Raw genomic sequence first — 14,415 nt, forward strand, 5'->3', positions numbered from 1 at the left:
TATGTCCAATAAAAAAGGAATGGATTGAGAAATTATGGTACAATCACACAATGGAATACTTACCATGCAGCACATAGGAGCAATTATTTTTTTTAAATTACTACCTAACTTGAGAGGGACTGGAGAGCATTGTGCTGGATGAATTAACTCAGTCCCATAAGGACATATGCTAAGTAAAACCATTACTGTAGAATAGTATGAGGATCCAAGAGGTGGGTGGAAGCACAGTGGTGAGAATAGAGTGAGAGTGGGAGGTGGGAGTGTTAATCATAGGATTGTACAATTTATTGAAGTGGGGGTGAAGGAAATGGGAAAGATCTGGTGTGAAAAAACAATGTATTTGAACTTTGTAAATGAACCGGTGTTTTTTCAAAAAGAAATATGAGAACATACAATGATATAAGCTTTTACTGTAGTTATTTGGTGTCATTTGTGTCAATTCCAACTCATAGTAGGAACTGTACCATGGGATTTTCAATGTTATGATCTTTTTTTAAACAGACCACTAGGTTTGTCTCTCAAGTAGCCTTTTGGTGAGTTTCAATCACTAATGTTCTGTTTAACTATTTTAACTACCCAGAGATCCTTAGCTTTTATGTGTCAAAGAGTAGATTCCTACACATTGCTGATTCTGTGAGACAGAACAGAACTGTTCCCCTAAGACTTCTAGGCTATAATCTTTTTTAGAAAATTGCTTGGCAGGTCTTCTGCTTTCAGAAGGGCTGGATGGGTCTGAACCATCATCTCCTGGGTTAGACATGGTGTGGTGAATGATAAAAGATTTATAGTCATGGAAATCCTACAGGTCAGTCCTTTAGGGTAAATCCTTACTCTGTCCTTTAGGGTCCACTATGAATCTGAATTGATTTGAAGGAAATAAGATTTTTTTTGTAAACTCTTCACTCTAGAGGGCACTCAAGTAACACAGAAAGGGAATCTAATTTAGATGGAAGAGGAGGAGAGAAAGCTGACAAGATTAGTACTTTCTCCATCAGTCTTACATGCAAACACCACCAGGTAAAAGAAAAGAAATGTAGCAGAACAATACTAAGAAGAAATTACAGACAGAAAACCCTGGGTCTGTAAGGTCTGAGTGTGGGGCCCATGCTTGAACTTTATCCTAAAGTTACCAAAGTTACTCAACTTCTGACTCTTACATTTGTAATTAGATCTCAATTTTCCACTCTTTTTATTTTGGAAATATATATTTTAAAAGGTATAAGGATAATATGTCATTTTGTGTTTCCCAAAAAAGGTATGTGCAATAAATAAATCATTGATCATATAAAATTCAATCATTCTTTATCCAGCCTCACTTCTATCACCAAGATCATATTTTCCTACTACTTTTCCTTCCTCATTGTTTCCAACTTTTGCATTCCAGTCACTCATAATTATTAATGCATCTTGATCACATGTTTGATCAATTTTGGATTGCAACAGTTGGCAGAGACCTCAAACTCCTCCTCTTCTGCCTTAGTTATTGGCACATATATTTGGATAACAGGCAAATTAACAGGTCTTCCCTTATGTGTATGGATAGTATCCTATCACTCACAATGAGCTGACACTAAAAAGTTTCAAGAAGTGCCATATGAACAAGATCCAGTGGTAACAAAGAAAGAAGTTGAAGCTGCAGTGAAGGCAACACCAATAGACATGTTTCAACTAACAGATGTAGTCCTGAATGTGCTCACCAGTTTCAGCCAGGAAATTTGGAGGACAGCTACTTGGCCAACTAACTGGAAGAGATCCATATCTGTTCCAATTCTCAAGAAAGGCAATTCAACAGAATATGGGAATTATCAAGCAATATCATTAATATATATATACAAGCAAAATATTGTGGAAGACCATCCAAAAACAACAATAGAATAATACACAGAGAACTTCCAGAAGCTCAAGCTGGATTTGGACAGGCCATGGCACCAAGGATAATATTCATCATGTCAGATGGACAATGGCTGAATGCAAAGAATAGCAGAAGAATATTTATTTGTGTTCTATTTCCTATATAAAGGCATGTGACTGAGTGGATCATAATAAACTATGGCTAATATTGAGGCCATGGTCTTCTCAATTACTTGTTACACTTCATAGAGTTGGACAATGACTAAGGATGACAGAAGAAAAAGAGATACTTTTGAGTTGTGGTGCTGGAGAAGAGTCTTGAACATACCATGGACAGCCAAGAAACAAAAAGGTCTGTCTTGGAGAGGGTGAAGCCAAGTTTTTTCTTGGAGGCTAGGATTTTGAAGCTCCGCCTCAATTACTTCGGGCACATGTCCAGGAGGGATCAGTCCTTGGAGAAGGACATGATGATGGGAAGGGTAGATGGACAGCGCAGGAGAGGGAGTTCCAGGATGACATGGCTTAATACAGTAATTGTGGTGATGGGGGTTGGTGTGTCGGAGTTAGTGAGACTGGCTCAGGTTCAGAGCTGCTGTACACAGACTCACTATACATTGCAAGCGACTCAATGGCATATAAAAACAATAACATACTATGACAGGTTTGGAAGCAGGGTGGCATCCACTTCCTAAATAATATGCCTCTGGAAACTATGACCTTTGTTTAATGTTAATAGTTGTAAAGGAGTTTCAGGCCTTTTGTTCATAGGGTCACTATGAGTCGTGTTTGACTCGGAGGCAATCAACAACAACATTGAGAAGAATTGGAATTCTTCAACACTTAATTATGCTCATATGAAACTTAATCTAGACCAAGAAACTAATGTCCAAAAAGTGCAAATAACAATGCGTGGCTTAAAATCAGGAAAACCGTGCATCAGGGTTTTATTTTTTCTCCACACCTATTCAATCTGCACACTGAGCAAATTATTCAAGAAGCTGTATTCTATGAAGAGGAAAGTGGCATTAACATTTGAGGAAGAATCACCAACAACTTTCATTATGCAAATAATACAACCTTGCTGAAACTGAAGAGGACGTGAACCACTTGCTGCAGAGGATCCAAGACAATAGCCTTCGATATAGACCACCTCTCAATATCAAGAAACCAAAAATTTTTACCAATAGACTGATAGGCAACATCATGATACATGGGGAAAACTGTTGAAAAGTTCATCTTACTTGGATCCACAATTAGCACCCTTGGTATCAGCAGCTAGGAGATCAGGAGACATATTGCACTGGTCATGTCTGCTGTCAGGAATGTATCTATATTTCTGAAAAGCAATGATGTTAATTTGAAGACTAAGGTGTGCCTTATTCTGACCGTGGTCTTTTCAATCATTTGCTATGCATCTGAATGCTAGATAATGAATAAAGATTACAAAAAAGAATGGATGCCTTTGAGCTGTAGTTTTGGAAAAGTGTACTGAAATCCCTCGAATGCCAAAAGAACAGACAGATACATCTTGGAGAAAGATCAGTCAAAATGTTCCTTGGAGACAAGGATGGCAAAGCATCTTTCTAGGAGATGCTATTTCTTTAAAAGGAACATCATGCTTGGAAAAGCGGTGGGTAAGCAAAAAAGAAGATCTTCAACCAGATGGATTGACACAGTGACTATAACATTGACCTCGAGTGTGTCAGAGATGATGAAGATGGCACAGGATAGGATATGATTTGGATCTGTTGTTCACAGGGTCCCTATGAGTTGTACTTAAATCAACACTATCTGTCAACAACTACTACCACAATATAAGGTCAATATGAGTCATAATCAAAATGATGGCACTGGATTTTTTTATGACAATATGATCTCATTAAATGAATTGCCATTAAGTCAGAAAAGACACAGAGCTGATCACCAGGAGGTTCCTGAGGCTTTAAATTGTATGGAGACTATCCATCTTTCTGCACCAGAGCAGGTGGATATGAACTGCCTGAAAGATGTGGCCTTTGGGTCAGCAGCGTAACTTCCTACTAGGGACTATGCCAGCAGAGCTCCCTAGTAAGTACAGTACAACACTAGTAACAACACTAATCTCATAAGGCCATTATGAAGATTCAGAAATTAACATATAGAGAAGTTATCACAAAAAGCAGTAAGTATATAAAACATGTACAGCATCAGATACATACATAATCAGGTTACAGAACTAGCTTTCTAATTAATAACCTGGAAGGAAAAGAAGAAAATATATATGGAAGTAAAGATGTAGAAGAATATAGGGGAGAATAAGAGAATACTTCATTTGGGAATTCTAGAGTTTGAGTGGTGTAAAGTGATTAAAAGTACCACTACAATGAGCATAAATCATCTAAGAAATTTAAGAACAATTATAAGTAGATTCTTTTCCTTCCTTCTTGTGGTAAAAGGGGTTTTTGATGTTTTGTGGTGGGGTCTTTGGTCTTTCCCCACTCACCCTCCATATTTTGCTTCTTACATTTAGTGCTTCTCAGAGTGTGCCCTCAACTAGAGAAATAACAAAAACAAGGAAAATGCAAATTAATGGACTTTTATATGGTTTTGATTTTAACTTAATAAGGTTTCAATTGTTACCTCCACCACAGGGTTTGGAACACTGAGACCAGCTCTTCAAAGCCCACTCAAAAGTATCTACTTCTTCCTGGATGACATTGTTGCTGTTGATTGTAGGTACAGAGTCTTCATGGATGATGTACTTATAGGTCAGGCTAGAGCGAGTATCATTCTCCTGAGGTATAATCTAATATACACAAGGAATAAATTTGTAAATCACCTGAGACAGAGCTAAATGTTGAGTAAAATAAATTACAAATAATTCAGCATTTTGCTTTCTTTTACTTCTAAATTATTTTTAAAACAAATTATTATGTCATTGTGGTCAATTAGCAAAATTTATTTTGGAAAATTACAGACAATGGAAAATAAAATTTTTAATAATTTTACCAAATCAGGATAAATTAGTCACATTTATTATTATTTTGAGCAAATAACTTAAGATATTTTCATAGAATAGGGAGCTCTGGTGGCCTAGTGGTAAGAATCTGCACTGTAATCACAAAGGCACACTGTTCAAATCCACCAGGTGCTCCATGGGTGAAGGATGGACAGTCTCTTCCTGTGCAATTACTGCATCTGAAAACCCGCTGGAGGCTCAGCTGTTGGTTGGTTCTGACTCAATAGTAAACAACTATATCTATCTATCTATCTATCTATCTATCTATCATTAGTCTTGCATCTACAAACCCATCTTTCTCTGTCATTTAATTTAATGTGCTATGCAAATTTCCCAAGATAGAACAAGGGTTACACAGATGAATTTATAACAAAGCTCAGCAATGAAATAATCCATGTTCTAAGGTAAATGTATTTTCAGAATAATCAATAAAGAAATTATAAATTAAAACTAAATACATATTGAGTCCATAATGTTACATACCAACACAATAACAGGGTCATGTAAGGGTCCATCGGTGTGAAGAGTTTCAATGTCATCTTCAATATTATAATCCCACTCCACGCCAAGGTCTATGAAGGTCCGAGACTTGGCTTCCTCTCCTTTGCCATTCAAAATATAATGGCCTGTAGCCTGGTTCTTAATAGCTAAAGGAAGAAAAACGGTAGCTTGGATATATTTTATGTTTTCACATGACAGTTTTAAAGATTCATAGTAAGAGTATCATTGAATGACCAAGTTTCTCTATGAGGACCAAAATATTCAAACTGTGTTATATTTCAAATGACTCCTAAATTCTTCCCCAGGATTTAAAACCTTCAAATAACATCATTAACTATTCAAAAATAATAAAAAGATATTTAAATGGGAAGAAAAAAGATTAACACCTATTCTCAAATTTGAAAACAGGATCAAAACTTTACAATTTCTAGCTCATGTTTTTATATATTTTCTCAGGAATTTAGATATTTAATAAAAATCTAGCAGATATTCTCTAGTTAATATAAAGTACTATGTTAGGCCAGCAAATAAAATAATGGCTCCTTTACTTTAGTGTATATCTTTTGCAAGTTGGTTAAAATATGTATAGTCACACTGTTTAGTTGAACTCATTTCAGTTGATAAACAATCTAGCTCCTAAAACTAAAATTTCAAGGGCATGTTTTAGTGATCCTATGTACAACATCTCCTAGTGGAGAGAAAGTGATGCTACCAAGCGAAAGGTGGGTAACTTCTAATCTGTGGCCCTTAGGCCTGTTTGTCATTGTTTTTGTTCAAACATTCTTCTAAGTGGTATAGCCCGGGTGTGTCCACTTGATGTACAGAGGTAACTTGTGGTTGCTGTGAAGCTGAACACTGTGACACTGATGTATCAAATGTGTTAATGGTTGGTTACCCAATGTGGGCAGAGAGTGGGGTGGAGCTCCCCGATTAAAACAAGCTTGGAAGCAGGAGTGGCATCCACTTCCGTAACAGCTTGCATCCGGAAACCCTATGAACCTGAAGAAAGGATGAAAGTCACACAAGTGTTGAGGACTTTTATTCATAGGGTTGCTATGAGTCACCTATGACTTGACAACACTTAACAACAACAACAAGAACATGTACAATAGCTCTGAAACCTGCTCTATCCTCTAGAAACCTTATTGTCTTTGACATACCTACCCCCATTACCCTAGTAATAAACTTTAAAAATTTCTGTAACAGATGAATAATAAGAAAAGACACTTCATGTTGAAAGCTTTTGTCAGCATACAATGGTAAGTTAGGAAGTCTGAGTAATCCATTGCTGTTACTGACAATACTAATGAACCATGAATAGTGTAGTTAACTAGAATTACTGTCCTTGAGCTTAGTCTAAATTTTCTAAAATAATAATATGTACTCTAGTTTTAGGAATAAGTAATGCTAATTATTGGAGATATAACTATAGCTAGCTGTTAGATTATTATGTAGTCTAGCAAAAAACATAATTTAGATATTTCAAAAAATCCTAATTCTGTGAAACACCATAAAACCATCTTCTTAAATAAAAAGGTAATTTGCTACAAATCTTCTTATTACAGACAGATGCTGTCTATTTTTTTTTCATACAGACCAATCACATTTCTTTCTATACAAAGCAGTATTTCTGCATGCTTCTTTTATAATGGAGGAAAAGAATTCTTATTTGGAGATTCTAATTGGCATGCAAATAGATCAGCATGTGTCAGTCAGAAACTTGACACATGTCAGATATTTAGTAAAAATCTAATATTACACTCAAAATTTACATGAAGCTGTGGTTGCTTTTCAGCCAAAATCTTAAAATGCAATAAAAATAAAGGGATGCAAATAAGTGTAAAATCAACCAAAATATCAGAAGTTATTTGTCAAGATAAATGTGGCAAATGTTTCTGATATTATTGCTTAATTTGGTGTATTTTTTATTAGCATATTTATTTTTCTCAGAAGCTCTTAAGAGTGAAAATAGACAACAAATCCATTCTTTTAAAAATTCTTTTTCTTCCTGTAATAATGAACCAGTTTCTAGCTTATCATGAATTAAGGCTTTGATTTTAGATATTTCTTATTTTACAGTAAGAGATATATCCATATTCTCTCTCTCTCTCTCTCTCTCTCTCTCTCTCTCTCTCTCTCTCTCTCTCTCTCTGTCATAGAGTCAGACCTTCCCTTGTGTTTCCAGTGATCTAAATTGTAGGGCTATCCTTAGAAAAGGATATCATACTTGGAAAGGTGGAGAACCAGTGAAAGAGATTGACATGGTGACTGCAGCAATGGGCTCAAATGTATCAGAGATAGCAGGATGGCACAGGATAGGACAGGATTTAGATATTTTGTTCATAAAGTCATAATGAGTCATACTTAACTAGAGGGCACCTAACTATAGCATATTTAAGGGAGGACATTATTCATTTTTTTCTCCCACAGAACCATTGGTGGATTTGACCTACTAGAGAGGAGCAGACTGGAGTTAACAGTGCAATTCTCTGTGGACTACGCTACACCAGAGCTGCCTAACATAAGACAGTTGTTGCTGTTACGTGCTGTGAAATCAAGTGGACTCACAATGACCCTATGACCCTATGAACAATAGATCTGAACCCTGTCCTATCCTGTGCCATTCTCACACTTTCTGACACAAAAGACAGTCACCATATCAATCCACCTGGCCAAGGGTCCCCTTCTCTCCTTCGCTGACCCTCTATCCATCGGAGCATAATGTCCCTCTCCAAGAAATAGCCTCCCCTAGCAGAAACTATAGAACAATCTCATTGATTTCATATGCAAGCAAGATTCTACTGAAGATTATCCAAAAACGACTGGAACAGTACGTCAGCAGAGAACTGCCAGAAGTCCAGGCTGGGTTTAGAAGGGGTCGTGGTACTAGGGATATTGTAGCTGATGTTAGATGGATCTTAGCTGAAAGCAGAGAATACCAGAGGAATGTCTATCTGTGTTTCATTGACTATGCAAAGGCATTTGACAGTGTGGATCATAACAAACTGTGGCTGACTTTGAGAAGAATGGGAATCCCAGAACACTTGATCATTCTAATGCAAAACTTATACTTGGACCAGGAGGCAGTCGTCAGAACACAGCAAGGGAACACTGCATGGTTCAAAACTGGGAAGGGCGTACGCCAGGGATGCATCCTATCTCCATACCTTTTCAACCCATATGCAGAACAGATTATCCGGGAGGCTGGGCTCTATGAGGAGAAATGTAGGGTCAAGATTGGTGGACGATTTATCAACAATCTGCGCCATGCAGATGACACAACCCTGCTTGCTGAAAATGAAGAGGACCTGAAGTACCTGCTGCAGAGGGTCAAGGACTGCAGCCTCCAATATGGATTGAGGCTGAATGTTAGGAAGACAAAGATTCTCACCACTGGGCCAATTGGCAGCATCAGGATGGATGGTGAAGAGATTGAGATTGTTCACAGTTTTAGTTTGCTTGGCTCCACAGTCAACACTCTTGGCACCAGTAGCCAGGAAATTAAAAGGTGCAATGCCATGGGAAAGTCTGCTGTTAGGGACCTCTCCAAAGTACTGAAGAGCAATGGTGTCTCTCTGGAGACTAAGGTGTGTCTGATACAGGCCATGGTCTTCACAATCACTTGTTATGCATCAGAGTTGGACAATGACCAAGGAAGGTAGAAGGATAATTGATGCCTTTGAGCTGGAGCGCTGGAGAATAGTATTGAGAGTACCACAGACTGCTAGGAAAACGAACAGATTCATCCTGGAAAGGGTTAAAATGGGTGGCTCCTTGGAGGCAAGGATTCTGAGGCTCTATCTAACATACTTTGGACATGTTGTGAGGAGAGACCGGTCCTTGGAGAAGGACATCATGCTTGGGAGGGTGGAGGGACAGCGCAGGAGGCGAAGGCCCTTTATGAGATGGACTGATTCAGTGACTAGGATATTGGGATGGGAGTGCCAGAGACAGTGTGATTGGCACAGGACATAGCAGAGTTTAGGGCTGTTGTACATAGGGTCGTTATGAGTCACAAGCGACTCGACGGCACATAACAACAACAACAACAACAACAACAACAACAACATCAACATGTGAGGCGAAGCCTCTTCAGAATTGCATTCAAAGACCCCTCTGGTTGCACCCTCTCCAAGATATCTTTTTCTTTCAGCAGTTCATGGGAAATTCAGTATTCTTCTCCAACAACAAAATTCAATGGCATAAATTCTTCTCTATCATCTTCATTCACTGTCCAGCTCTCAGATAAATACTAAGTGATTGTGAAGACTATGGCCTGAATCAGACATACCTTAATCCTCAAACTGATATTATTATTCCCCAATAATTTGGAGAGGTTCCTAACTTCAGACATTCCCAATAAAATGTGTCTTCTTATTTCCTCACTGCTGGTTCCAAGGGTGTTAATTGTGGATGTTGTTTTTACATTGTTGTGGATGTAAGTAAGATAAAGTTGTTGACAGTTTTAATCTCTTCTCCATCCATTATGATGTTGCCTATCAGTCCAGCGGTAATAATCTTTGTTTTCTTGACAATGAGATGTAATCCATATTGATGACTGTATCCTTCTATATTCTGCAAGAAGTGGTTCAAGTTCACCTCACTTTAAGCAAGCAGGGCTGTGTCTTCTGTATGACGCAGGTTGTTGATGAGTCTCACTCTGATCCTGATGTCACATTCCACTTTACAGTGTCCAGTTTCTCGAATAATTTGCTCAGCATACAGATTGAGTAGGTATGGGGAGAGAATACAACCCTGATGAACTCCCTTCCTAATTCTCATATATAGTTTTCATAGGAGTACAAATAATTGTTCTAGCATTCCCATTCCTTTCAATATTAGACATAACTTGTTATGATCCACAAAGTCAAATGCCTTTGTATAGTCAATTAAGCCTAACTAGACATTCTTCTGGTATTTTCTTTCAGCCAGGATCCATCTGACATCAGCAATGATATCCCTGGTGCCCCAGAATTTTCTAAATCCTGCTTGAATTTTTTGGCAGTACCCTATCTGTAGATGCTTCTAGCCATTTTTGAATTATTTTTAGCAGTACATTGCTTGCATTGATAGTAATGATATCGTTTGATAGTTTCCACATTCTATTGGATCACCTTTCTGGGAAAGGGAACGGATATGAATCTTTTTCAACCTATTGGCCAGACAGCTGTCCTCCAAATATCCTGGCATAGACTGGACTGTGCATCTAGAGCTGCATCTGTTAATTGAAACAAGTCAGCTGGTATTCCATTTATTCCTGGGGCCTTGTGTTTTTTGCCACTGCCTTCAACGAAGCTTTCCGCTTCTCCTTCTTTATCATTGGCTCTTGTTTGTATGGTACTTCTTGAAATTTTTCAGTGTCAGTCAGTTCTTTTTGGTACAGTGATTCTGTTTACTCCCTCCATTTTCTTACCCCCCTCTTCTTTTGATGCTTTCTAGATCATTAAATATATGCGTGACCAACTTTTTAATGTAAGAATTGTTAGGAGAATTTATCAACAAAAAATAGACTTTTGTTAAAGTAATGCACTTATATGTAATTTAAGTTACTGTATGTTTTGTGTGCACATATATATATTTACAAATATACATATTCATATACACACTCATATATATGTACATACATACATATATAAACATTGCATGTAAGTGCATATTAAAGCAGAGTCATAAGGACAGAAACACTTACCAAGAATATGAGGAGAAGCCTCGTCTTCTTGGATTAACACATGTCTAGCACCAGGGGGTATATCAAACATCTTAAGGTACCCTTTGCATGTGTAGTAAATATTGGTAAAAGCAAAGTAAAAAAAAAAAAAAAGAAGAGAAAAGAAAAGCAACAACCTTGGTTAGTAGAGCACTACATTATCTTGTCCAATGTGCAGAAGATGGCATCCATAAATGAAAAAAGGCAGTTTCAAAAATTATTTTGAAACACTGGTAGCTTCTAGGGCACCTAGAGTGAGATTAGTAGAAACTTTCTTTTTATAAGAAAAAAATTTAAATTTTTCTAAATTTATTCCTATTCCTAACTTTTTGGCATTTTCTATGTCCCACTATGCATTCTGGTTTTCCAAACTCTCCTTTTTAAATGAGGCCTTATTTGTATATTTAGGTCTTTTTAAGATAGCTTATCATCTAATAACATACAATCTTTTAATAGCTTAAGTGGCAAGTATAGGTAGATAAGCTTCCAATCAAATAACCTCATTTTGTAAATGGCCTACTTCATTCTAACGAAATTACAAAATCCTTAGTGAACAGCTCTTTTTCTTTTATTTTCAAGCAGCAAGTAATTTTAAAATTTTAAGCATATTATACATCACGGATGTTTTAAAAAATTTAGATTTGACCAACTAATATAAACTAATTCCACTACTGTTGAGTTGATTGTGACTCATAGCAACCCTATTAGAAAGAGTAAAGTGTCCCATCGGGTTTCCAGAAATTTAAGTCTTTATTGAAGACTTTTTTGAAGACTTTTTTACCAAGACTTTATTGAAGACTTTTTACTAACTACCACCTGTCTTGTTCAAGGAAGCAAGTAAGTTTGAACTGCTGAATTTTTAGTTATTAAAAAAATATTTTAACCGCTATTGTGTAAATTATTTCTTTAGAACAGAATTGTGATTTAAACAGTATATTGCATTTATATGCATTTATACCTCTTTCTGCCAATATGGAAAAAATAAAAGAAAAATGCTTAAATGGTTGCCTTTCATGTAAAAATCTTGTATCAATCCTATTATATTCAATGTAATATATGGTAAAGCTTTCCTACTATAATTATATATCCTAAACCTCATCTTACGCTAATTTACAATTACTATATAAACTATTTGGAAGGAGGAGTGGCATCCACTTCCTTAATAGCTTGCCTCTGGAAACCCTAGGAACCTGGAGAGAGGATGAAAGACAGCCCAGCATTGAGGTCTCTCCTTCGTAGGGTCGCTATGAGTTGCATTCGACTCGACGGCACTTAACAACAACAACAACATATGAACAACAAAATCAACTAGGTCAAATTGAAGAAAAAAATTACATATAATTTTATAGAAAATTAAATCTAGGAAGATTATATAACTTACACTTTACATCTAATTCCTATACTAAACAATGAGAATTTATAGGAACCAAGTACTGAAGAAATAAGAACAAAGTCCTACATTTTTGTTATTTATATACATACAATCAATATGTACAAATGAGTAGATTAACCTAATTTGTCCACAATGTTTAATTACTGCCTTAATTAACTGAAGTAAACATTTCAGTGTCAAGGGGTGTTTTGCGGTTAGGTCCAATAAATGAAATTGAGCTTGTCTGCCAAGAGTATGTGATGGCTACAAGTAGCATGCTTATGATGCCAAGTATAGAAAAACAGCCTGATGCCATTTACGGATGCCCGTCTTTCTGCATTTTACTACAACTTACCCAGTACGTTTTTAGCTTCCCTTGTTTCAGCAAGAGAAATATTGCGAGCTCCTTTGGGTAAAGTGAAAGCGCCTCTTGTCTTCCCTTAAATAGAATGTCTTTAATTAGTGGAGGTATTGTGTTTTATTGAAGTCTTCTTGTTTCATTGACTATATTAAGAACCATATATGTTTTATTAGGGCAAACCCCCAAATATATTGCACTATTTTTTTTATGTTAAAGTACACATGTTTAAGTATTATGGTGAAGTACAAATACTTCATGTTAAAGTATTAATTATAATAGCAAACTAATGCCAATAAATTGATAGTCAATGAAAGTAAGACTAGTCATGAGTGCAAAATGATGTAGGTGATTTGAAGTTGAATACTTGCAGATTTCATTTTCCAGCAACTTGAATTCTTTTTGGCACCTCTTGCTTAATTGCTTTCCTGTTGGAAAAGGTTAATTAGTCTACTGAATAACTTTGGGATCAGCATTACTCAAAAAAATGGATGTTAGGTTAACATTGAACAGCTTGGAGCCTTATGATTGATGCTTATCACCATGTCTTCTGACCTTTGATATACAGGTTTAGCATTATGTTGGAAATATCTGAAAAACAGTATCATTATCTTACATTATATATAACATAGAGAAAATGATAACTGAAAATGCAACCAAAAATTAATTCTTTATACTAAATCACACCGTAAATACAGCAAAATGAATTCTTTTTCATGTAAAACAGGAAAAGCACACAAAAAGCACAGTAAAGCACTACACAATGAGATGAAGAAAAACATAACCATAAAACCATAGTATACCTACTATAAAACCATAATATGACTGGTGTATTTATAATTTTGTTTGGGTTATGAAAATAATATAAACCTGAAGTGGTAATATTTGCTTTTCAAAAGAAATTTTTAAACTACTTTCAACATATTAACTATCATGCAGACATAGCAATGCCTTCAGTAACAAGTAACTAAAAGACACATAGAATCTGGCATTGCTGTTCTAAATATATAAAAAGCTTATTATGACTACAAGTGACTTCAGCTGGGTAGCAGGAGTTAATGGTAGAAAGAAAAGATAAAAGAATTATTTCATTTGCATAAAGACTGTCTTTTTTATAGTTTCTTCTTGTCTGAAAGAAAATTTATAATAATGATGACATGATTAAAGTAACCCAAATTTATTTTCTTTTTCATTTATTTCCTGTCATTTTATACTGAAACTGACCTATTGAGTAAGGAGTTGTGATGCCAACTCGAAGAAAGGCAGCGAGAGTCCACCAGCTACTCCATGGGAAAGAGATGGGCATCCTCCGTTTTATGATTTATAGCCTCTGAAAACTCAATGGTGTACTAGCTCTGAGTAAGTTTTGACTTGATGACAATGAGTTGGAGACTGTTCACTTTGCTTTACGAGACATTAGAGAAGCTACTCTATGGCTTGGAATGTTCTCTGAGAAAATGAGAACTGAGGCACAGAGACTTGTACACCAGAGTTATTCATCATAGCATGAACATGGAAACTGCCCAGACGTCCAACCACAATTGAATGGATTGAGAAATTGTAGTACACTCACACAATATAATACTACGCAGCACACAGGAGCAATTATTTTGTAAATGACTAACTTG

The 14,415-nt window shown here is 36.3% G+C and overlaps 1 protein-coding gene across 1 annotated transcript in view; it reads right to left on the reverse strand.

Moving 5' to 3' along the window:
• ADAMTS3 (ADAM metallopeptidase with thrombospondin type 1 motif, 3) overlaps positions 1 to 14,415 on the reverse strand; it is a 413,898-nt gene that overhangs the window by 14,344 nt on the left and 385,139 nt on the right. The window contains exons 16-18 of the mRNA XM_006896829.1: positions 11,040 to 11,120; positions 5,333 to 5,496; positions 4,471 to 4,636 (exon numbers count right to left, since the gene is read on the reverse strand). Coding sequence (XP_006896891.1) covers positions 4,471 to 4,636; positions 5,333 to 5,496; positions 11,040 to 11,120 — 411 coding nt within the window. The remainder of the gene's footprint in view (positions 1 to 4,470; positions 4,637 to 5,332; positions 5,497 to 11,039; positions 11,121 to 14,415) is intronic.

The sequence above is a fragment of the Elephantulus edwardii genome, unplaced genomic scaffold, assembly GCF_000299155.1.
Source record: "Elephantulus edwardii isolate Elephantulus edwardi_28Jun2011 unplaced genomic scaffold, EleEdw1.0 scaffold00192, whole genome shotgun sequence".
Taxonomy (NCBI): Eukaryota; Metazoa; Chordata; class Mammalia; order Macroscelidea; family Macroscelididae; genus Elephantulus; species Elephantulus edwardii.